Source organism: Caloenas nicobarica, chromosome 2 (genome assembly GCF_036013445.1).
Source record: "Caloenas nicobarica isolate bCalNic1 chromosome 2, bCalNic1.hap1, whole genome shotgun sequence".
Classification (NCBI taxonomy): domain Eukaryota; kingdom Metazoa; phylum Chordata; class Aves; order Columbiformes; family Columbidae; genus Caloenas; species Caloenas nicobarica.
In genome coordinates this window covers 106,263,216-106,287,242 of record NC_088246.1, presented here as the reverse complement: position 1 = coordinate 106,287,242, position 24,027 = coordinate 106,263,216, and the positions used below count along the sequence as shown (strand labels likewise).

At 37.5% G+C, this 24,027-nt stretch overlaps 1 protein-coding gene across 1 annotated transcript in view; it reads left to right on the top strand.

Moving 5' to 3' along the window:
- Positions 1-24,027, top strand: part of DOK6 (docking protein 6) — a 248,098-nt gene that overhangs the window by 135,747 nt on the left and 88,324 nt on the right. The window contains exon 4 of the mRNA XM_065629299.1: positions 18,583-18,702. Within this exon, the coding sequence (XP_065485371.1) occupies positions 18,583-18,702 (120 nt within the window). The remainder of the gene's footprint in view (positions 1-18,582; positions 18,703-24,027) is intronic.

Genomic DNA, 24,027 nt, shown 5'->3' with positions numbered 1-24,027 from the left:
GTCTGCACTGAGAAAGGCATTCTTAGATGCCCTGTAAACTCTCTCTAAATTTCTAGATATGATGCAGTGAGCAATGGTGGCTATGCAGGACCAGCAAGAAAATGAAATTGGCGGACATGAATACTGAATAAAGCTAGAAGTTTATGGTGCTATTATGGAGGTTACTAGCATGGTGAGGATTGTGCCTGAATAGTAGCTAGCTTTCAAGGAATGAATTTTTTGGGTTGTACTAGGTCAGTGGCAGACCATATTGGAGCATGATTTTTCTTTTAGTGATGCTGGCACAATATTATTTATTACAATTCCATGGCTCTTTTAGGCTCAGTGGACCCACCAGCACAGGTTTGTGTAAAATTTATTTTGATTCCTAAATGACAGAATATGAGGAAAACTGATGAACTTTTAAACCAATTGACATAATCAAGTTGGGGATTGCCAGTAATATGGATTCAGAGACGAGAGACAAAGTGAATTAGTGCAGAAATGTGATTTTGGTGATTTGAGTGTAGAAAAAGCAAAGGGGCAAAATCACAGAGAAGTCTTAAAACTGCGACTGTAAAACAAATGCAGACATCCTCCAAGATACTGGTATTTGTCTCGCTTCTCTTCAGTACAATGCCCCATTCTGTATAGAAGTAGATGAATTGAAGTGGTTCATTTCTTTCCAGGCATGCATGAATTGCAGTTCTAGAATTGTTACAATCAAGAAACATCTTCACTATTTTTAAGAGGTTATGCTTTGGCATTCGCTTAAAACTTTCGCTATACGAGTCGTGGAGAAAATACAACTGGAGTATTGCTAAAGTAAATCAGCTATTCCGTTTGAAACTTCTGGTTTAGGGGTTTATCCATCATTACACGATATTGATATAGCTTAACTGATATTAGTATTCTTGCAGTTATTTTGGCTGACTCTACCATTTGAATTTATTGAATTCTCACTGCTGTGATGATTACCTTGATATATCTCTTGTATACATCTATAAAATAAACAGTATTTTTCTTCAATATTCTTATGCTTTCAGCTTTTTCCGAGTGCAGTCAAACTGTGATAAGTAAGTCTTGTTATAACTGAAGAAAAAAGTTTTACTTTGTTGAAAATGAAAGACTATTGGTGTCAAGTGGCAATTTGTTCAGCAGTGTGGTTTCTTTAGTTCTGTACATATTTTTCCTTCTAAATACATTTTCGCCATTTGTTGATTCCTTTAAAAAGGCACAAATTCAATTCATTTTTGTAGTGAAAAACTCTTGGGCGATTGCCAAATTACTAGTGATTATGAGCTGGGTTTTTTCTCCTTGATAGTTTTCTGAAGCAAAAATATTCTGTGCTTGAAGAGTTTGACAGATGTCATTTCACTATATCCTTTGACAGCTAAGAAACCTGGAGGTTTTGGATTAAAATTATAGTGAAACATTGAGGCTTTGTTTTTACTAACAATAGAAATGGCTACATAAGTTTAAAATCAACTAGATTAAAGTTCCCATTTTCACTGTTCTGTGAGATTGAAGCTCCAGGATCACGGAGGAGGTGGAGGTGAAGAACAGCTTCCCAAATAACAGTTTTGGTACTGGACAGAGGAATACAAAGTTCACCTTTGGCATGCAGAAAAGAAGTCCTATATAGTTGAAAATATTCTGAAAGATGGTGTATTTCTCTGTTGAAGTGACAGGGGTTGTTATATGAAAATTTATGACCCTGCCTTTTCTACTTTCTGTTTGTGATTATTTTTTTTGCATACCGAAGGGGCCTTATTTCTGCGTAGAGCGTGTGGTTCGTTGGTGGTCAGATGCATGTTTGCACTTCCACACATGCCACAATATTTTGAGATCCAACAAAAGAGTGAAAAGACAGGCTTTGCATGAAGTTAAATATGTTGCTCTGGATTCTTACGTTCTCCCTTTTTGATCATAATATTGGAAACAATATCCACTTTCAGGGCAAAGTTCAGTCTGAGTCATGGTTATAAATGTCATATTCTAAGATTAATATTTAGGGTGTAGATATTTTGTCCTAGATAAATAGTTTCCTTTTCATAAATAATTACTTTTATTTCTTATTTTTTCATGTTTGCCTAAAGATATGCATCTTTTTTCTGACTTTAGCATTTATAGATTAGAAATATTTGGATTTTGCTCTCATTTCTCATAGTTGGTTGCCTTTCTGTTGGTCCTCATTGTTCTGTGGTTATCTGTCTGAACTACATTGTTACACTTGTCTGACAAACATTGGTAATATGTGTAACTAGCAAATAGGAGGAATGCAGAAAATACCACCCTATATTAAGGTCATAGCCATTGATGGAACAGGTGCTACACTATTACTTTCCATCCTTTTCAGCCATGCAAACAATTCTAAAATTAATTAGCATTTAAGAAAAATTATTTCGGAAAGAATTTGGGGAAGGCAAACTCCTTTTTTTTGTGGTTTTTGGTTTGGTTGGGTTTGGTTTGGTTTTGGTTTAGCGTGGTTTTAGTAGAATTGCCAGCTGCTAAATTCAAAAACAGTAGACAGACAAAATGGACATCATCCCTTCAGTACTTGTCCCAGGAGGTCCCAGAGCTAGAACGCTGCTGTATTCTCAGTTTGTAGGGCAAATGGGGAATAGCAAGGAAACACGTTTAACTTCTACCCTAGCAGAAGAGTGCACAGGGGCCGTAGCAAAATGAGCAGGAAAACTGTAAGATTCCTAAATGTGTAAATTGAAAAAGGTAAACTTAATCCAGGACTGCAATATGGGAAACCCTAAATTTAAGGCTTTGAAAGTCAAAACATTTGAAGGCTGATTTTTTTTTCTTTCTTTCCCTAAAGTTTTGTTACATTGTTGTGTGTATTGGAGGTATGATAAACATTCAGTTACCCTTGTTGTTCATATATTGTAAACTTCTCTGAACACTACTTACTAATGTTTAACATAGTGTATCTAGATAAGTAGAGTAGTTCCATATTATTCTTTCTTCCTGGACAAATATACTGAAGTACAGCCACTGTATGTGCGTTCCTTATCACAGTGTTACTCAAAGGGATTGAAATTTATATGAAATATAAACTGTTCCCATAGGAACAAAAGTCAAAGAAGATAGCTAAGGTAATAGTGAATCATCCATTTTAGAGTGTGTGTAGGACTCTACGAGAGTAAAAGAATAGGAAAAAATCTTCCTGCCTGCAGAAGTTGAACAACTTCTGAAGGTAAGCAGAAAGCAGAAAGCAGATTTCAGTTTCATCTTGTATATGCTGCAAAGTCAGCTGAATTTTTACTTTAGAGAGACTAGGAGAAATACATGAATCTCAAAGCGTCTACCCTAGAAATTCAGCTTATAGTAACCTTTTCAAGTAAGCAGAGTAGAAGTAGGTTAGTGATGGTTAAGTCCAGGATGTAGCATACAAGGGTATATAATTGATTATTGGTCTTTCGTAGAAACTTTCATAATTGCTTCCTGTTGTTTTAGGTTAGTTTCTTGGGTTGTTTTTTGTTTGTTTGTTCTTTCATAAGCTGCTAAACATCTGATGAACCTTATCATATCTGCAGCCTCCATGTTTTATAACAGAACAAAGTCTGTATAAGTGTGATGTCACAAGACCATAAAAATGCAGTCTAAAACCATGGTCTAACATTTGGCTTACAACGAAAAAAAAATTATTAGCTTCTGACTGTTTACCTTAAACTGAAATCTACAATTAGTGATACTTTGTGCACCTATATATAACAAGATTTCTTCATGATCCCATTTTGAGATTCTTAGTGGATTTGAAAAATGTACTGTGTCATAAATAAGTGCTAGTCCTAGGAAACAAAGGTATGGAAATACTGTATTATCCTTTGTATAAAACATGGCATAAATGAATTTCAATGACGTTTAGGATATTTTTTAATCATAGTATAAGTGTGAAAGTCCAAATCTATTTCTTATCATGTAAACATATTTATTAAGAAGGTAAGACAATAAAGCGTTATGTATTTGAACATTTCATGCTATGTATCCTACAACGTCCTACACCTTGCATTTTAAATATTAGTCTGTTCTACACTGCCAAGAGGCATTCACACAAAATAATAAAAGTATTACTGAAAACCATCTCAGAATCTTGATGAGTTTTATGCATAATATTGCCTCATATTTTGAGTTATTAGCAGTTTGCAGAATAGGGAATGGAAATGCAGCTTCATTAACTGAATGGCAGATGAATGTGACAAAGCCTGCAAAAGAATCTCTGACAGAGAGTTTGTAGTATGGATTTGCAATGTGAAATATTAAAAAAAAAAATAAAAACAGGGAAAAATTCCTCTTTCTTCCTCTTCATCCACTTATTTCTGATCTAGCCAGATGCTTGTATTGTGTGGCCATACCTTGGCATTCATCAGAGGAATTACACAGTTGGCTTTCCACACTACCTGAGAATACATGAATTATGTTCTGGAGCAGGAGTAAATCTATGCCTTCTTCCTCCTGAAAAAAACCCATTCGTTCAAATTGTTGCATATTTTATATAATGCAGAAAGTAAAACCTCTCTAGGGCTGTTTTTTAATGTGTTTTTACACATGGGAATCATAATATGAAACAACACGTTGGGTTTGATGAGAGTGATATTTGCAAGCAAATTTAATGTTTTCTTTTTAAAAAGATCTTTAAAACATCTGTATTAATAAGCACTCCAGTGTCTGCAAAACAGGTCATGATAAATATTTGTCATTCGACACAAAGCAATTTCTTACTTGCTTACCACAATACAAAAGGCTTTAGGATTTTTTCAAAGACTTTGTAAGTTAAGGAGTTTTTTTCCTCCTACCATTTAGGTTATTAGGTGTATTACCTGGATTTTATTATGATGATCATAGATCTGAATTATTAATAACCACTGCATTTGAAATGATGGTCTGATTGGCGTTTAGTCAATTGTGACCAATCAAGTTTCATTATCAAAAATTGCAGAGCAATATCGAGTAAGTCTTAGCATGAGGAAAAAAATGAAGAAAACAATCATCGTCTATATTTATGATAGAAAGTAAGACAGGAAGTAGCCTTGGGAAGCCTCCTTGTCCTAAGGAATATAAGCTATACCTATTTATATGTGTATATGTATATTATTGTATATGTGTTTATCATTTCTGGTACGTCTTCTCAGTTTAGGTTTTTTTGAACATAATTAAAGGAAACAAAAATGTATCAGGAGGACTCAGGTTGAAAAGAGAATGGCGTAGCATCATATAGTTGAAACTAGAACAAAAACCTGTCTTTTCCATCTTGGTTAATCTGTCCTAGCTGTATTATGCATGTGGTAGTCTTTAATTTAATAATTTGTTTTAGGGCCCTCTGCTGCGGTAAGTACTTTGGAAGAGAAGTGAACAAGACTTTGCATTTTAAGAAGTTTTTTGGAAAGCAAAGTGAAATGAATTTTATTTCTTTCCTAGGCTTATACTTTCTAGCATCTAACACTACAAAATGCAATAGTGTACATTTGTATAGTTTCAAATTTACTACTGTCTGTGTTCTAAAGACTGCAATTTTAAAACGTTTTTAAAATGTTCTTGGAAGAAGGAAATTCAAACAAGATGTTTTCCTTGGAAATTCAGGCAGGACTCCAGAGCCTGATTACTGTTGTGTAGTTATTATTCCCCAGACTTTTAGGCTTCTGACCCCCATCGACGTGATACAACTGCCTTTGATGCTGAAGTCGTGGTTTCTTCAGCAGCCTGCCAGGCAGAGAGGCAGAGGGATGGGTGGACTTTTGACAGTGCATTTAGGTCTTGATGAATCTCCATTTAGTCAGAAAAATCTAACCAGCTCTAAGAATAGCACACTTTGGAGTGAATCATCACTGCCTTGAGAGTTATCCTTTGAAAACTTGCAGAAATGTTACCACTGTGTTAAAATGTGTCGTCTGCAAAGGGTTATATTTTTCATTGCCTAATGAAGGGAAGAGTCAATAATTGTTTTTTTTGTATGTGTGTTATGTCTTCATACCTAGATACAACCAGTCTTGGCTGCAAGCCAGCTCTAGTCTGTAAATCGTGCGGCTTTAATTTGGGAAGGCATCACGCCTCTGCAAATTTCCCATGCTTCTCATCTGGTTTGCAGTAGAGTCAAAACAGAAGCATGATCACCTGCTCTTACCAGTAAACACGATGCTAGAACTGTGAGGAGGCAGGGCATATTCAATGACAATATTCACACTGCGTTGTCAGATAAAAGAAATCTGCCCTACCTCTATTTCCAAAATTTCCAAACCTACCTCTGTTTACAACAGTCATAACTAAGACACAGAAAATGTGGTTATGTTGTAGTGGTTTGACCCTGGCTGGCCACCAGGTGCCCACCCAGCTGCTTTCTCACTTCCCCTCCTCAGCAGGACACAGGGAGAAAATGATGAAAAGCTCATGGGTCAAGATAAGGGTGGTGAGACTGTTCACCAGTTACTGACACAGGCAAAGCACACTTGGGGAATATTAATTTAATTTATTGCCAATTAATAACAGACTAGGATAGTGATTAATAAAAAACAAAACTAAAAGCACTTTCCTGCCAGCCCTCCTGTATTCCCAAGCTGAACTTCACTCACAGCTCTTCTACCTCCTCCTCCTGACCAGTGCAGGGGGACAGGAAATGGGGATTGTGGTCAGTTCATGATGTTTCATCTCTGCCACTTCTTCCTCTGCATGTTTTTCCCCTGCTCCTGCATGAGGTTCAATGCCCTCAGACACATGGTGTGACCTGTGGGGTTGTCATATGCAGGGACAGGAGTTGGACTCAATGATCCTTGTGGGTCCCTTCCAACTCAGGACATTCTATGATTCTATGGTATACAGTCCTTCACAAATTTTTCCAACATGGATCCTTTCCATCCTTCCTATGGGGTGCAGTCCCTCAGGAACAGAGTGCTCCAGTGTGGGTCCCATATGAGGTCACAGGCTCTGCCAGAAAACCTACTCCTGCATACACTCCTCTCCAAGAGCCACAGAACCTTCCAGGGCTCTCACCAGCTGGAGCTTTCTTCAGGGCATGTCCACCTGCTGTGGCATCCTCCACGGGCTGCAGTGTGAATATCTGTTCCACCATGGCCATCCACAGGCTGCAGGGGGACAACTTACATCACCACGGTCTTCTCCAAGGGCTGCAGGGACACCTGGAACACCTCCTTCTCCTTGTTCTTCTCTGACCTTGGTGTCTGCAGGGCTTTTTCTCTCACATTTTTTCCTCCCTCCTTCTTATCACACACTCCTGTGCAAAGTTTTTACTGTATCTTAAATGTGTTTTCACAGAAGTGCTATCGATATTGCTGATGGGCTTAGGTTTAGCCAGTGGTATGTCCATCTTGGAGCTGGCTGGAACTGTCTCAGTTCGATATGGGGGCAGCTTCTGGTGTCTTCTCACAGAAACCGTCCCTGCAACACCCTTCACTACCAAACCCTTGCCATTTAAACCCAATACTTATATAAAGAAATATTGATGCATCAAGGAACTGTTACCGAATAAGCAAGTTTAAGGTAATCCAATGTAAACGTTTATCGCTTACTTTGTGTCTTTTTTTTTTTTTTTTTAATTGGGACTAGTATTATTAAGGCTCTTGATTTTTATGCACGTCTATTTACTTTGATTATCACTCACTCAAACTCCTAATCCTTTCAGTCTGTTCCTCTGGAAAGTACTGGGATGTCACTGACTCAGTACTAATATGCCAACAGAGAAGTACACAGCTTGTGGACGTCTAGATTGTTTCCTTTATTCCATTATTTTTTTCCCCCCTTAAAAACATTCTGTAACAATAATAGAAGATACAATTATTTAACTCACACCGATTGTGTTTGGGCATATTTCTACTTCCTTTCTCTTTGGAACGGATGTAATACCTCACCTGCTCTCCACAAGTTTGCTAACACTGGAGTGGAAGGCAGCTATCAGCTGAGATAAAAGGGCTTCTGCTCATCTACATGGAATGTAGGTTAGATCTTCTGGGATTTGTGAATACATATCACACTCTAAAATCATGTGACTTCTGTGGTTCCTGACCTCTCCTGAGAATAGCATACATTTAGTGACAGCACAAAAATCGTGACAGTAATTTATAGATTGAATTTAGAGTATTGACAGATGATGTATGGCTGGCCGAGCCTAGGGAGAGTTCAATGAATAACATGATAATTTACTGCTCCAAATTGAAACACCCAATCTATTTTTCATTCTCTGACACTATTCAGCTTGCATTACATTTGGCTACTTACAGTGCAAGGTGTATGAAATTGTTAACAGGTTAACACTTTCAAGCCTTTGAAACACTTTTGCCACTGAATGAAGACAAGCTGAGAAAGATAGCCTGTGCGAATGAGCACAGAAAGTTTTGTGTGCTACTAATGTGTATTTAACTATGTATTTAGCATGGGATATTCTACTTCATGTACAGCCTAGGCATGAACGTTTTGGACAAATTTGTGCACATAAAAAGAAAAAAATAATATTTAGTGTTCACTGTCTATCCATCTACATAACAATTTGAGAGGTTGCTAGAAGTCCACTGGATGTTGCTATAAGCATTAACCCAGCCCAGTGGGCTGTTGAACAATCAGAATGGCAGCTGCAGTCGGGGTGATTGGTAAAGGTGATAAACTTCCATTTCACTGCTGGCTAGTAGTGAGAACTAAAGCAATTCTTAAGAGGGATCTGTGTGTGTGCCTACCACAGGTATATAGTAGTAGACAAAGTTTTATGTGACTTTTGACCACATAATCTTGTGAGATTTTCTAGAGTTGTCTCAGCTTCCATACCTGCAGAGCAGTTACTTAATACATTGTTACAGACCATTCAGGTTTTTTGTTTGGCAGTATTTCATGGGGAAACATACTGAACTATGACTTTAAGAACATAAGTAAATAAATTTTAGGTAGAAATAACTCTAAATTTAAATAGTTCAAATTGTTCACTACTTGAAAATACTACCACATCTATAATTTGTTATGTCCTTGAAATAAAAATAGAAAATATGCTCCCTTCAGAAAACTACAAGAAGCTTTTCAGGAATTACTTATGGCCTCATAGTCTCTCAGAGCAGCATACAAAATTATCTCTTACCTGAATCACAGAATCACAGAATGTTAGGGATTGGAAGGGACCTCAAAAGATCATCTAGTCCAATGCCCCTGCCGGAGCAGGAACACCTAGATGAGGCTACACAGGAAGGTGTCCAGGCAGGTTTTGAATGTCTCCAGAGAAGGAGAATCCACAACCTCCCTAGGCAGCCTGTTCCAGTGTTCTGTTACCCTCACTGTGAAGAAGTTTCTTCTCAAATTTAAGTGGAACCTCTTGTGTTCCAGTTTGAACCCATTACCCTTGTCTTACTGTTGGTTGTCACCGAGAAGAGCCTGGCTCCATCCTCGTGACACTCACCCTTTACATATTTATAAACATTGATGAGGTCACCCCTCAGTCTCCTCCTCTCCAAGCTAAAGAGACCCAGCTCCCTCAGCCTTTCCTCATAAGGGAGATGCTCCACTCCCTTCATCATCTTCGTGGCCCTGCGCTGGACTCTCTCCAGCAGTTCCCTGTCCTTCTTGAACTGAGGGGCCCAGAACTGGACACAAAATTCCAGATGAGGTCTCACCAGGGCAGAGTAGAGGGGAAGGAGAACCTCTCTGGACCTACTAACCACCCCCCTTCTAATACACCCCAGGATGCCATTGGCCTTCTTGGCCACAAGGGCACAGTGCTGGCTCATGGTCATCCTGCTGTCCACCAGGACCTCCAGGTCCCTTTCCCCTACACTGCTCTCTAATAGGTCATTCCCCAACTTACACTGGAACACAGAAAGGAGACCCATCTTTGCTAGTGTATGAACCCAACTCTTCCACAAAGGAATGGAAGTCTTCTCCCTGCCTCTAGTACTGTGTGTGTTTATAAATGAGTTCACAAACCAGCTGTAAATGGGCAACTGGTCACCAGTGTGCATAAATTATAGCTTCATCTTTAGATACTGTTTTTCACTGTAATCAGCACTCCTGATTTACAAATCTGAATCCTAACATTTCTGTGCAGTTCTCGCTATATATGGTTCAAAATATTAAATTTAAACATTCTTTATACTTCTCTGATGAGTTGTTTACCCTTAAGTAATGATGAAAGATTTGAAATAAAACAATCTTTCATTAGTGATTTATCCAGTTAGCACGGCCTTAAGCCATCATTCAGCAGGGTTCTTGAAGTTTCCAATGATTTAATCTTGGTATGTTCTGTAAGATTGCATTCATCAAGACTTATTCTGATTTTCTTGGAGGAAAATGACACATAATTGAAATTGGATCTGTTTGCTCTTTTCCTGGTTCAGCAAAGGACATAGTTTTGCTGTGCTGAATCTTAAAAGTGTTCCATAGAAATAAAGAAAAAAAAAAAAAAAAGAAGAAGAAAAAAGAAAAAAGAACAAAGAAAAGAAGAGAAAAAAGAAAAGAAAAAAAAAAAATCCTGTTTGCTTGATGAAAGTTGGGATTCTGAGCTTCATCTTTAAGCAGACTTCCTCTTCTCCGGCAGCCATATGTGTATCTTATTATACTTACGATCATGTTAGTAGACATAACAGTGGTGTATATCGAAAACCAGTAACTTAAGCACTTCACAATGGGAGAGAGGCATGCTTCACATTTACACTGAGGTTTTTAAATTTCCAGTGCATTTAATAAAAGGGCCTTTTCCAAAAGTATTGTAGGAGTAGACTAAATCTGAAATACTATGAAGTTTTAAGCCAGACAAATGCTATTGCTGACTGCCAATCATGAGGTAGTTGCATAAGCCGATGTGATAGCAACCTCTGTGTGTTATGTTACTGGTGACAGACATTTTTGGATACTTGACTGATGGTGTTTATGTCATTCCCACTACAGACAAGCTGCCTGAGGTTATTTTACTTTCATGCCATTGTCTGTTAATGTTAATAACTGTTGAAACAGGTATGGATTGACAAGCCTGGGAAACTGTCTAATTCCCATGCCAGATTCTTCTAACTGGCCTTCTAGTTTCAGACAAAATGTAAAGGTTTCTTCTATGCTAAGGCAGGTTTTCGTAATGATTACTTTGCATTTGAAAGAAAGTTTTAATTGAGAGTGAATCTTTACCAGGAATATTTTTGAGTAGTGACATTCCGTCAGCTTACTGTTCATCTATTGGACATGCTAATGCTTGATAAACATTTACGGTATAATGAGAGTCACTAGTCCGCAGCGTGAAGTAGTATACACAATCTGTAAGAATACTTATAAATCTACCCTCAAGGACTAATTTATCTACTAAATAGCATTTTCTTCCCAAAATGGCATCATTCATTTCTGTAGGACTAATCACTATGTAAAGTGGTATTCATTTTTTTTAATAGCTACATTTGCACTTGTATTGGGCAAAGGAGATCTCTTTCTTGTAGAGTAATTTTTTTTTCTTTATTTTCCCGTACATTCTCCATTTTTTTAAACAAGTCAAGTTCTGTTGCTGTATGAAAACTACCTTCTCAAGCAGCATTTCAGGTGGGAAGCTTTGTTTCCTACTGCTTTAACTTTGAGTAGGGACTGCTAGTCAGTGTTGCAGGGTGTTTCTGTTAGTGTATGAGTGAAGGGCGCTTTTCCCTGCAATTTTACACTGGAAAGGAGGAGCAATGTAGGTAAAATTAGATATTACATGCAACGGAAGTCTATTTTAGGGAAATAGTTTAATGGACGGTGACATCAATATGATAAATATTTTTAAATAGTCTTATTGCCTTTAAAAACTTTCACTTAACATTGTATGTGTTTATGTTTTAGACAGAATAGTAGATGGTCTGACAGCTGAGTGCTAGTTATTCAAGCTGGCGCTTTCGATCAGACTTGCAGAAATGAAGGGGGAATTGTCAGGAATGTGTCAGTTTTCTTATACCTCAATAACTAGATACCTACAGGGATACACAGTTGGATATTTGCCAACACAGGTATAATACATGCAAAAATTGAAATTATCTGAGCCCTCTTTATGCTGTACCTTGCGACGTCTCCAGATAAGTGTGGATGATATTTGGCAGAAATATCAGTTTTAATTTTATTATCGCTAATGAATGTGTTTTGGTGATTTTTGTAATTAGCTGTGCTATCCTTATGCCAACACAAGTTTAAAATAGCAAATGGTGGGAAAATAAAAGTTTATTTTTTGTATAATTCTTAGACTATATCTTCCCTCAGTTTAAAAAAGTGCATTAGCAAAACATACTAACCGATAAAATTACAGAATAACATGTGTTCATACTCTGCAATTATTCATTTAGCTTGATTGTTGTGTTATTCAATATTTCCTTAACCAAAAAAAAAAAAAGTCTCAAATTGTACAGAGAAAGGTGGGTATGTCATTAAACTGATGGTCTATTCAAAAATATGCATACATTTTAATAACTGGAAATGGTTAAAAATTAATGGTCTTGTGTTATTAAAAAGAAGTGGCAATGACAAAAAAAAAATTTGAGGAAGATGGCAACTTTTTTTTTTTCGCAAGGATATTGTCATATTTCCTTTAAAATAATTTGTCACAGACTGAATATACAGTATTTGCATTAAAATAATAAAATTTAACAGTATATGTAGTTTTCCTTCATGACTTTGCCTTTGCATTTTGGCTCAGTGATTTACACTTAGGTAATAGCAGCACACTCTACTCCAGGTGAAACATTCGAAAATCACAGTTCAAGAAAAATGCCAAAAAGTTTCCTTACGGATAGCATTAGTTGAAACACAGGCAAAAAACTCAAAGTCATATATCTCATAAAATATCTTCCTATATAATTGATCACTAAAAAAATTCTTTGTTACTATCTAGTTGAAAGCAAGTTTCAGTCTACATACAGACTCATTTGCTGTTCTTTTACACTAAATAAAACTTATGTCCCCATCATTGCTCCCTATCTCTCATTTAAGAAAAAATTGTTTAATTCATGCATAGCCAGTGTTAATCAGTAATACATTATTACACAGAAGAAGCACTACTCATATGTTCCTCTGAGCAGTGATAAGAAATAACCACATTGCTTTGCATTTGTATCTGTGTTTGAGTGTGCATGATGTGCCCTAAGTAACGGAGATACTGTTAGATAGCATATTTTAAATATTTAGAAAATAAAATTATGTTTGAATCATCGAAGGATGATATATATCCTCATAAAGGATAGAGGTTCTTTAAGATATTGATTTTGATGAGAAATTACATGCCTGCAGGCAATAGTGTTATTTTCCAGTGGGGAAAAAAAAAAAAAAAAGTTGCTGTATATATTGTATGTGGCACAGTGTAATAGCACATCAGTCCTATGGGGATTTTATGATCTTTTTTCCTATTAACTTCTAATTAAGGCTGGGTGATTTTTAGAAGAGATAAATTTGCACATGTGGCTTTTCTGCACCATCTTTCTTTCTTTGTAAAGAACATCAGGTCTAAGTCCTACTAATCCAAACAGGTAAGATTTTCCAGTTTGATTCATAGTAGGAATATTCAGTTGGATTTAGACTTTTGTAGCCGTTTAGAGGGAAGAAGCGTCAAACAATCTGTGCAGAAGCTACACAAAAATGTTTCAGAAAGGATGCAATCAATATTTTATGTTTATACGTTTGACATTAGGGTAAGCTCAAAAAGTGAGGGGTTTGTCTTTGCACAGGGAGAATTTTTGTTATCTTACTCTAATATTGCATACATGTTATTTCAATTAAATCCTTGTGCTGGTTTGACTAAAGTGAGTTAATTTTCCTTCATGAAGTTAGAAACCTTTCTTTTTTGTGGCTAGCATGGTCGTTGCTTGGACTTAGTTTGAGAACAAGAAGTTAACACCCTGGGACAGAGTTAATGTTTTTCACTCTTGTCTGAGAGCCGAAGTCTCTGAGCTCTCTGCAACTGCCCGCAGGTGTGAGGCAGCTGGGAATGGGGGCATAGATGGGGCAGATCTTGACTGACATCCAGACTGATCAATAAGAATATTCCATGATATTAGCATCATGCTTCATATTTAGGGAAAGTCGGGATCTTCTGGCCAGGGACAGAGTTGTCATGGAGCCGGATGGACAGGGACAGAGACCTGTTCTGGTTCTGCTTCATTTCAGTGGAGTTCTGTTCAGAACTTTCTTTCGTTTAGCCTTTTCCCATCCCGCCCTTTTGCAGAGACCTCTGGGTCTTTCTGCATTTTTCTCTTTTCTCTCTCTGGGATCAGCTGTTCGGGACCAGATGCTGTTTCCTGGGACTGGCTGCTCGGTGCAGATAGAGTTCACGAGGAATTGCATTGAGTGATTTCTATTTTATATTCTATTTCCATTTTATATATCTCAGTAGTAGTAGTAGTATATTAGTGTTATTTTTTTAATTTATTAAACTGTCTTTATGTCAATCCACAAGTTTCTCCCTTCCCTTTCAATTCACTCCCCTAGTCGAGGTGGGGTGGTGGGGAGAGTGAGCAAGGGGCTGTCGTGGTTATATTGCTAGCTCAGGTTAAACCACGAAAATTGTGGATCATGAACTGGTTTAAACTTTAAGTAGCAGAAGAGCTCTTGCACTATTGCAAACTTAGATTTCTAATACCATTTGTGAGTATTATTTCATCACCATTATATTCAAAAAACCCCACATTTATCTTACTGTGATATTACCTATTTGCAATACACAACCTCAGTGGCTGGAGTAGGTACAACACCAGTTTAATGACCTGGGAACTGAAGTAGAAATGATATATAACCTCCGGCATGACCTAGCTCAGGTAAACTCCAGGAAAATATTGTCACTTACAAGGTGTGGGTTTTCAGATAACAAGTTTACAGATTTGTTCCCAATAATATTTCTTATACAATAAACAGTGCCTAATTAAAGTCTTCCATTTCTTTATATTTTATCTCACCTCATGACATTTGTATAGCAGCATTTTATAATCAAATAACAGTAAAGATGAAAATACAAGTACTTTGATTTTATTTATAGCTGTGAAAGTATGTTTTACAATTTATCATTCAGTCTAAGAATTCAGTTATCCTAAAAGGAAACTAAATTTTTCAATGACAACTACCAGTTACAACTAAAAAAGTCAGCATTTACCACCAATAAATCTGATCTACATGCATTAAAGAGAAGAATTTTGCTGACTGTTTTTTATGGCTTGGTTCCACTGTAATATTTCATCTGTTCCAATATATGCATATAATCAAAATAAAGAAGTAACAGTGATATCTGTTTTGTGATGTAGTAGCTGTTATTCGGGATTGCTGCTGTGACTGATGCATTTAGGTACTATAATTTATAATAAATAAATTTTAAAATTTATAGGTAATATTTGTTATCCAGAAACACAAAACATTCTATAGACTTGCTACAAAACAATGGCAAACTGTTTTATAGATGCACATGATGAAAGGAGAAATATGGCTTTGTCTTTGAAAGGTAATTCACCTGCTTCTAAAGAAGATTTTGTATGTCTGTCAACAAAAAGGTTGAAGGCAGTCCCTTCCCAAGTAAGCAATAGCTATCAGGATGCATTAAGTAAAACTAACTCGCACAGTACCCTTACACCCTTGACCTTCCAAACACATTTGTAGATAATGTTGATCCTTCTGACAGTTGACACAAATCCTCACAGTTCTATGGGAAGATTTTTCAGCTCTGCATTGAAACTATATTTTCTGTAGTATTAAGTCAATTGGTTTTGTAAGATACAAAATTTGAGTTCTGTGCAATACAATGCATGTTATAGCCTACAGTTTGCACAATACAGCCATGATCTTATAATGCTCACAGTAAGATAAGTTACTTCTGTGTGGCAGTTGGAGAATGGTCTAATCTGGGTCTAATCATCAATGCCTGACAGTAAAGAAGATGCAGCTTAAATTAAACTGCCAGAGCCAAACACTCTTTAAGGCAGTTTCTGGATCAAAACTTTCAAGATCTAGATGATCCTGTAATAGAGAGAAAACAATAGAGATGAAAACAAAGGCGCTCACAAGAAACAGCTTCCGAGAACAATGCTTTTGTTTGTTTGTTTCCCAATGAATCTGCTGGAAATGTGATGTGAGAATACATATAAATAGAACTTATTTCTTTTACGGAAGAGCCCTGTTTTGAATATATATTGATGCTAAGCTGGATTTATGGAAATGCCAGTATGTTTTCTTTTCTCCTTAGATGTTTGTAAAATTAGAAAGGTTAGTTTAGTGTTTGTCTACCATAATCTCATTCTGCATTTCCAGAATGTACCCTTTCAGTCTGAGTGCCGGCACAATGAAATAAAGTAATAAAATACTGATTTTGTTAAATATGTAAAATGTTATCTCCTGACTATCCTCCAGGAAAAATTACAGGCTTTATACAGACCTATGAATTCTGTTAGTACATACATTGTTCTGCAATACAGAAGGCAGAGAAGAAATTATGAGAGGGAAGGGAAGGAAACATGGGAGCACTAGACTAGATTTGCACTGTCACCTTTGCACTACCAGCCTTTTTGCACTGATTCCCCAGAGTTTATCTGTAGCTGGATGCAGATGTTGGGCAACTCACTGGAAACCTTCCCTGAGGGAGGCTTGGCTTACCCATGTGCCTAGGTACTACCCCCCACATCCCATCTGTGTGCTACCAGAATGTGGCAGCATGGCTTGTGGTCCATTTTTATCATTTCCCTGGTGTGCAACCCTCTCCATGGGCAAGTATGATTTATAGGCATGGCTCTGGTTCAACAGATGACAAATATCCAAGGAAGGGGCAAAGGCTGAAAGAGAGGAAGGGAAGTCAGGAGGGAAATTTCTTTGTGCATGAGGTGAAAATGAATTTTGGAGGTAGGTTTTTAAATAAATTCATCTTATTCCTTTTAAAATCCCTAAGTTTTTATTGCTGTGCAGAGATAGACCTGTTCTCTCCTTAGTTCCATCAAAAAGGCTGTATCTGTAGAAATGTTAAGGAACAGTACGCTGTTACATCAACATTTTCTTCCTACATACAAAGTTAAATGTTATCTGGATACTACTGACAGAACGTTCTCTCTCTTACCACCACAAGCTGAGATATTATGAGAAACCAACTCTGGGGATCTGTGTCCTGAGACAAGGACTGCAAAAAATCAGGAAGGGCCAAGGGAAACCTTGCAGGACTCTGGAGAAGCCCACCCCCAATTGTTTGTGTCACTGTGACAACAACCACATTTGGCTCTCAAAAAATCCCCAAACTGGCTCTATCATTTGAGCTGTCTGCCTGGGAACTCAGTCAGCTGATAGCCAGAATAACTCAGGAAAAATCAATTCATGGACTGTTCAGGACCCTGAACAAAGGATGTTACCCAAAGGTTATTGGAGACCTGGACTTGCATGCCTGTCTCCCTTTCTTGTTGAGCAAGTGTTGATGTAACTCTTGATCTATGCCTAACCAGGCGAGAATTTGAGGCCTGTATGGCATGGAAATATTTTTTCTTAGATACACATTTTCACTAATTACAATGAGTCATCATTGATAGATGCTTCAGGGCTTGCATGGAGTATTTTTCTGTCTCTTCACTACACTGGAGAGACTGTCACAAAAGTATTTTCCAGATGTCCCCAAAAATAGGTATGAAAAAACTGTGTTTAATAGAGACATTTCTAGATGACTGGAGTCACCCACTACTAAAGATGATCAGATAATAGACTGACTGTGACAATGGATGCTCAGCGTGTGCCTGTTGCCAAGACTGCTCTCCAGAAAGTCCTGCTTAATGAAGCTTGTCCTGTAATAAAAGACAGTCAGCCTAGTTGCATGATTTTTGTTAGTTATGGTTTCACACTATGTGAATACCAACTTGAGATGTTGTTTGTTTAACTAATGCCAGAGATTTTGTGATGTTAATTTTGGGAAGTGGATAGGATGAGGCTGGGTGTGGAGGAGGGGCTGCTGTGGTGTCTCGGGGGGTTATGCCTGGGGACATTATGTCTTGGTAGTTGGCAGATAGGAAGCTCTCAGTTGTACATCAGTGAGATGCAATGGAGGACTCAGAAAGGACTAGGAGGTTTTGAATTTTCATACAAAAGTTCCAACTAATACCCAAATTGCTCTGCAACCAAAAGAAGGTGAACAGAACTGAAGAAATCAATTATTCAGACTACCTTGACAGGCATAGCCATTCAGTACAGCAGAGAAGGAAGTTCTGCATTTGGAGATCTTTTTATTACTGTTTTTCCTTTGTTTCTAGAAAATATTCTAAAACCTTTAGAAACAGAAAGTGCTTTAATAGTTCAGATTCACCTAAAGAGCAGTAAAGGATATTTCAGATATTACATCTAATGTTTTCTTCTGAATTGCATGATTTCTTTCAAGAAAGCCTACTAGAAATATACTGCATTGAAAACTCACTAAGCCATTCTCTTTTTTGTTAACTTCACCTCCTATGCCCAAATTTGGAAATAGAAGATGCAATTCTAAGAGTGAAAGCCCTTTTAGAAATCCATAAATCAAGGCAAAGTAATAGATGTGGAACTTTGTGCTAATAGCTCATGTTTCAAAACAAGCATGTTGTCATAAAACTAGTCATTAAGAAGGTATTGATTTAACTTCACCCCTTTTTGAGTAAAATGTTGACACTTCTGATTTTTTTTCTATTTTTCCAGAACTAGAGGCAGAAGAATGGTGCAAACATCTTTGCATGGAGTGTCTAGGAACCAGGCTTAATGATATAAGTCTTGGGGAGCCAGATTTGCTTGCTGCTGGAGTCCAGAGAGAGCAAAATGGTAAGTAACTTTGCAATTGCTCCTAGGTCCATTCTTAGGTGATATCCTGTGTTATCTTTGCTTATGGTCATTTTTGTGATGATTTTTACTATTAGCTAGAAGCACTTCATTAATAACTAAACATGTGGATGTGTTTTAGAGGTTCAATCCTATTTTTTTTACAAATAAAGGTGATTAAATTCCATGCTATATCTCCATGTGTTCATTGCATCACATTTTCCTGTCATGGGAAGTGATGATTATGACCTTTCTGGTTCCAGAAACAAGGGCCTCTGTGTGGAGAAATAAAACAGCCACTGTTGTTAAAAGGCAGCGATGAGTATATCAACACCACTTTGGACTGCAAAACACGTATTTGCTTTAAACTCATACCTGCCTTGAATAATGGAGTCAAGGTCACCTAAATATTGTCAAATACAGGTGAAAAGGGCAATGACAGATGCTAGTCAGCACTAAGCCTGAGCTTGTAAGTCTTCATCTAAAGGCTGTTTGGAACAGAATTTTAGATTACCCACTTCCACAGGAAGGATGCTAGTGGATGGAATACTCAGTAATAAAAGAAAATCTGTGATTATTGTGTCATTTAATTCGTATTAATGAACATGAGGGCAACGCAAAACATGCTCATTTATTCCTTCCTAAATTACAGCACTCAATGATTATTACTGTCTTGATGCTTTTATAAAATCCAATAGCTTTTAACAAAGTAATAAAACAAAATGCCTACATGGTCATGAAATATCAGGCCAACTATCATTATAAACAAAATTACATAATTAAATTATAGAATGAATAATACTATATTGCCTGTATTGTATTAATTTCATAGGAGAGTCCAGACATCTCTGAACAACAGACATTGTTCAAGCGTGGTTTAAAAGAAGTTCAAACATTTGTGAAGTTGTTTGATTGCTATGAGACGTGGGAATTAATTTGTAGTCTCAGATTACTTAACAAATATAGAAGGGAGAACTACTAATGTTGTAGGAAAGTTATAGTGATCAGACACTGTTCGGAGCATCTTATCTGCTGTATGCTTGTAGGCTATAGATATAAAACTCATATGCATACTACTGAAGAGACAACTTCAATGAGAAGGGAAATAAATATTATCAAAAGCAGACGTGAGCAGAAAAATAGCTTGAGATTCCTCAAGCTTTTCTGCAGTGAATTCATGTACTGTCCAGCAGCTTTCAGACATGGATGGCAAATATTATATTTTGTCTTGTTCTTGAAAAAGATCCAGTTATGACCTCCAGAAGATATAGATTAGTTCTGTTGTGTAAACAAGTCTTGATTCAATTGCCTTAGTCTAGAAATTAATTGCAGTGCTACCAACCAGCATATATGAACATAATTAGCATACTTATTGTTCTAAGTAAATAAATGAAAGGAAACAAAGAGACAAGCATGTATTTGTTGTAAAAATCACATGAATAAGAATGCATGGAGGGTATCATTAGCCATGTTCTTTTAAACCAAGCAGCTGAATATGTACAATCCAATATTTGACAAGCATGCTCTGCTAAATCATTAGTTACAGTATGCCAGACGAGTAATTCTCATGCCTATCTGCTTCCTTCCCTTGACCCCTTAATGCACAACCCTGCATTTTAATAAGTATGTTTGAAATTCAAAGTTGTCTCTTTAGTTGTCTTGCTCAGAAACGAAGAAAATTCTGGTTAGGTGGGGGTGTCTTAATCAACTTGGAAGGAGGGGAGAATACAAAGGTTCTTACTATTGGTATGAAATCTAGCATGTTGTTTGTTTAGCTGTGCTGTAGGAACGTGCAGTTGCACTCAAATTTCTTTAGCTGATTCTTTCAGTAAAATGAGTTAAACCGTGACTTCATTTTATGCTAGTTATCTCATTCTGCAAACTTGGCAGTGTCATTCCCCACATTACAGTTTTATGGAAAAGGTGACTAATTGGAGGGTGGAATCATTCAGTGACCTCTGATAAAAAATTCTAATTTTAAATTTATTTTCTTGCACATTTTCCCCATATTGTAGCTTTTAAAGGCATGATATCAAAAACTATAGTTCAAAAGGTACCTAAAAACCTTTCAAAAGTCTACTGAGCTTTTGTTGACCTGAAACTAAAAGGTCAGAGTTAATTTTCCAGTTTGAAACTCATGAAAAGTGACTATATGTGTGAAATGTCTACACCCTTGCTCATTGTGAAAATGGCAGCTGTGTCACTCTCAGGGTCATTTTATTATTTTTTTGTTAAATAACATCAGTTCACTGGTATAGTACTTTTGAATGTCATTATTTCAAAACATTGCAAGTATGTCAACTTCATAGAATTACTCTTGAGTTAGTCAATGTATTAGTATTTACTCGAAACAGGGATGTGAGAATATAGTTTGTAAATCCAGTAGTGGAATTGTAAAACCTCAGCATCTAATTTCAGGCAGGTGCTGTTTCCTGGACCATTCGACAGTTTTTTTTCAGGTCACTGACAAAAGATGTCTCTTAGTATATGGACAAGACCACAGATTGCCTTGTCATAAAGGCTACAGTGACAGTGGTTTTGCGGTTTTAGATATATATTTTTTCTTCTTTTTTTTCATCTTAAGTGCTGAAAGCAATTGAATAATGGTGTTATACAGCTGGCATATCTATGATATGACCAGGTGTTAATACTATTCATCCCAAAAGGACAGATGTATTAACCATTAATCCCATCTCATTCCACTGTGTTTTTTCAAACTGTTACTTTTCCCTAAAGATTTTCTGAAATGTTTAAACTTTGATAGAGATACTTCCTTGGTCATAAAAGAACTAGCCTAATAATTTTCTTCTCATGAGATGCTTTACATTTTCCTAGTAATAGTACTTTTAATATGCTATGTCCTTCATCTGTCCAACTACTTGGCCATTCCATTCCTTAGAGGACATTTGCATGGTGTTTGTCATGTACTTCTAAGGTTATTCACAGAAGGGATCAACACGTTCCATTTTAAAAAACAGTAAGTTTAATATTGTGTATGTTTCTGGTTTACTCCCTGTGTATGACCACCACAGCCTTCAATTTGAAACATTTGTAATAATTTTCTTAATTGTTATTGTATATGCCCTGGGAACATAAAAACTCATTGTTGCTTGCTACCCATATTTTTTTATACCAAATGACTCACATTTCAGAAAGTACTTGCAAGGAAAATATGTATGTTTTCTATGATTTGTCTAACATCTCTTTTTATTACATCTGAGCCTCTTTATCCCTCCACTCTCACTCTTGTGGTTCTCCTGAGATGAGCTTTTGATTTCAGAAAGGAAGATATCTGATGATGATGTCTGTGACACAGAATCATAGAATCATAGAATGTCCTGAGTTGGAAGGGACCCACAAGGATCATCAAGTCCAACTCCTGTCCCTGCATGTGACAACCCCACAGTTCACACCATGTGTCTGAGGCCTTGTCCAGTCTCTTCTTGAACACTGTCAGGCTTGGGGCCGTGACACCTCCCTGGGGAGCCTGTTCCAGTGCTCCACCACCCTCTGGGGGAAGAACCTTTTCCTAATGTCCAACCTGAACCTCCCCTCGCACATCTTCCTGACATTCCCTCGGGTTCTGTCACTGGTCACCAGAGAGAAGAGCTCAGCCCTGCCCCTCCTCCTCCCCTGGTGAGGAAGCCATAGACCACGATGAGGTCTCCTGTTAGTCTCCTCTTCTTCAGGCTGAACAAACCAAGTGACTTTAGCCACTCCTCACACAGCTTCCCCCCTAAACCCTTCAACTTTGTAGCCCTCTTCTGAACGCTCTCCAGTAGCTTTATATCCTCTTTATACTGTGTTGCCCAGAGCTGCACACAGTGCTCCAGGTGAGGCCGCACCAGCGCAGAGCAGAGCGGGACAATCAACCTCCCTCGCCCGGCTGGCGATGCTGTGCGTGATGAACCCCAGGACACGGCTGGCCCTCTTGGCTGCCAGGGCACCCTGTTGGCTCGTGTTCAACTTGCCTTTGACCAGAATCCCCAGGTCCCTCTCCGCAGAGCTGCTCTCCAGCATCTTGCTCCCCAGTCTGTATATACAGCCAGAGTTGCCATGTCTCAGGTGCAAAATCTGGCACTTGCCTTTGTTAAACTTCATGCGGTTGGTAATTGCCCAGTTCTCCAATTTGTCCAGATCCCTCTGCAGGGCCTCTCTGATACACAAATCGCTTAGATTTGCAGGAAAGAGTAGGTAAAATTGTTGGAGAGTAACAGAATGCAACAATATGATTTACAGAACAGTTTGGTCCAAAGGCAGGAAAATTTGTGTTTGGTGTGCAAATGTCACGGCTAAAAAGCCATACATTCATCAGGTATTTCTGTCATATGTGGACAAAAATTTATGGTAGTGCAGCAATCTGAAAGGGCTGTTCTTTTATATTTCTGAGTTGTTCAGTAAGTGCTAGTCAGATCTATTTTATTGTTGTTGTGTGGTTGCTTGACCGTCTAGCACCAAGCAATTCTGCAGTGGTAATAGCTAAAAGAGCCAAACTATAGATCTGCCCTGCTTATGGCAGAGACCTCTGGCTATTGAGAGTTATAGGAAGAATAGAGAAGACATCTAAGCAATTATGTGCAAAGCACATCAGTAACAGAAAGCTTCCTACTGGATTTCATCTGTTATTACTTTCAAGAAGTATTATCGCAAGTGTTACTATGTAAACTCCGCTGCAGAAAATGACCCTTAGGTGGTTTTCTTTTTATATTTAAGGCTCACAGCTAATGGCTGCTTGGTTTGCAATGATACGCAGATTCCAATAAAAATGAGATTTGAAATGAAGCTTCTGTTGCTCTCCGACCATTTTACCTTCTCTCTCCTGCAAATCTAAGCGATTTGTTTGTGTTACTCATCCCTATAGCAGCAACCCTGATTCTGTTTCTTTTCATACCAAACACAGTCTTACTGTTAATGAATGTTCATTTAGATTACTTGATAAAGAATGGAAATCTAGTATTAAATCAAAAGCCGTAAAGACTACATGATCCTATTCAGATAACAATTTGGTATAATGGCAGTGGAGCTGTATATACAATAGTAAGACAAATAATAATACGCAATTATAACTCCAGGAAAGAAAATCTGGACTCAGTTGGATCTGATAACACTGTTGACAAGTAGTCTTCTGAGCAACATCATGTGATACTTACACACATGTTCAGTATTCCTTAGGTTTCTCAATCTGCTGGTAAGGAAAGAAATTGTGACTATAGAGTGCTGTCTTCATTTAGAAGATTTGGAGACTGCCTTTCCAGCTCTCCATGCGTCTGTCCGTGCTCATGATTTTTTTTTTTTCAAAACATCTCTGTTTCCAATATGTCACTGTAT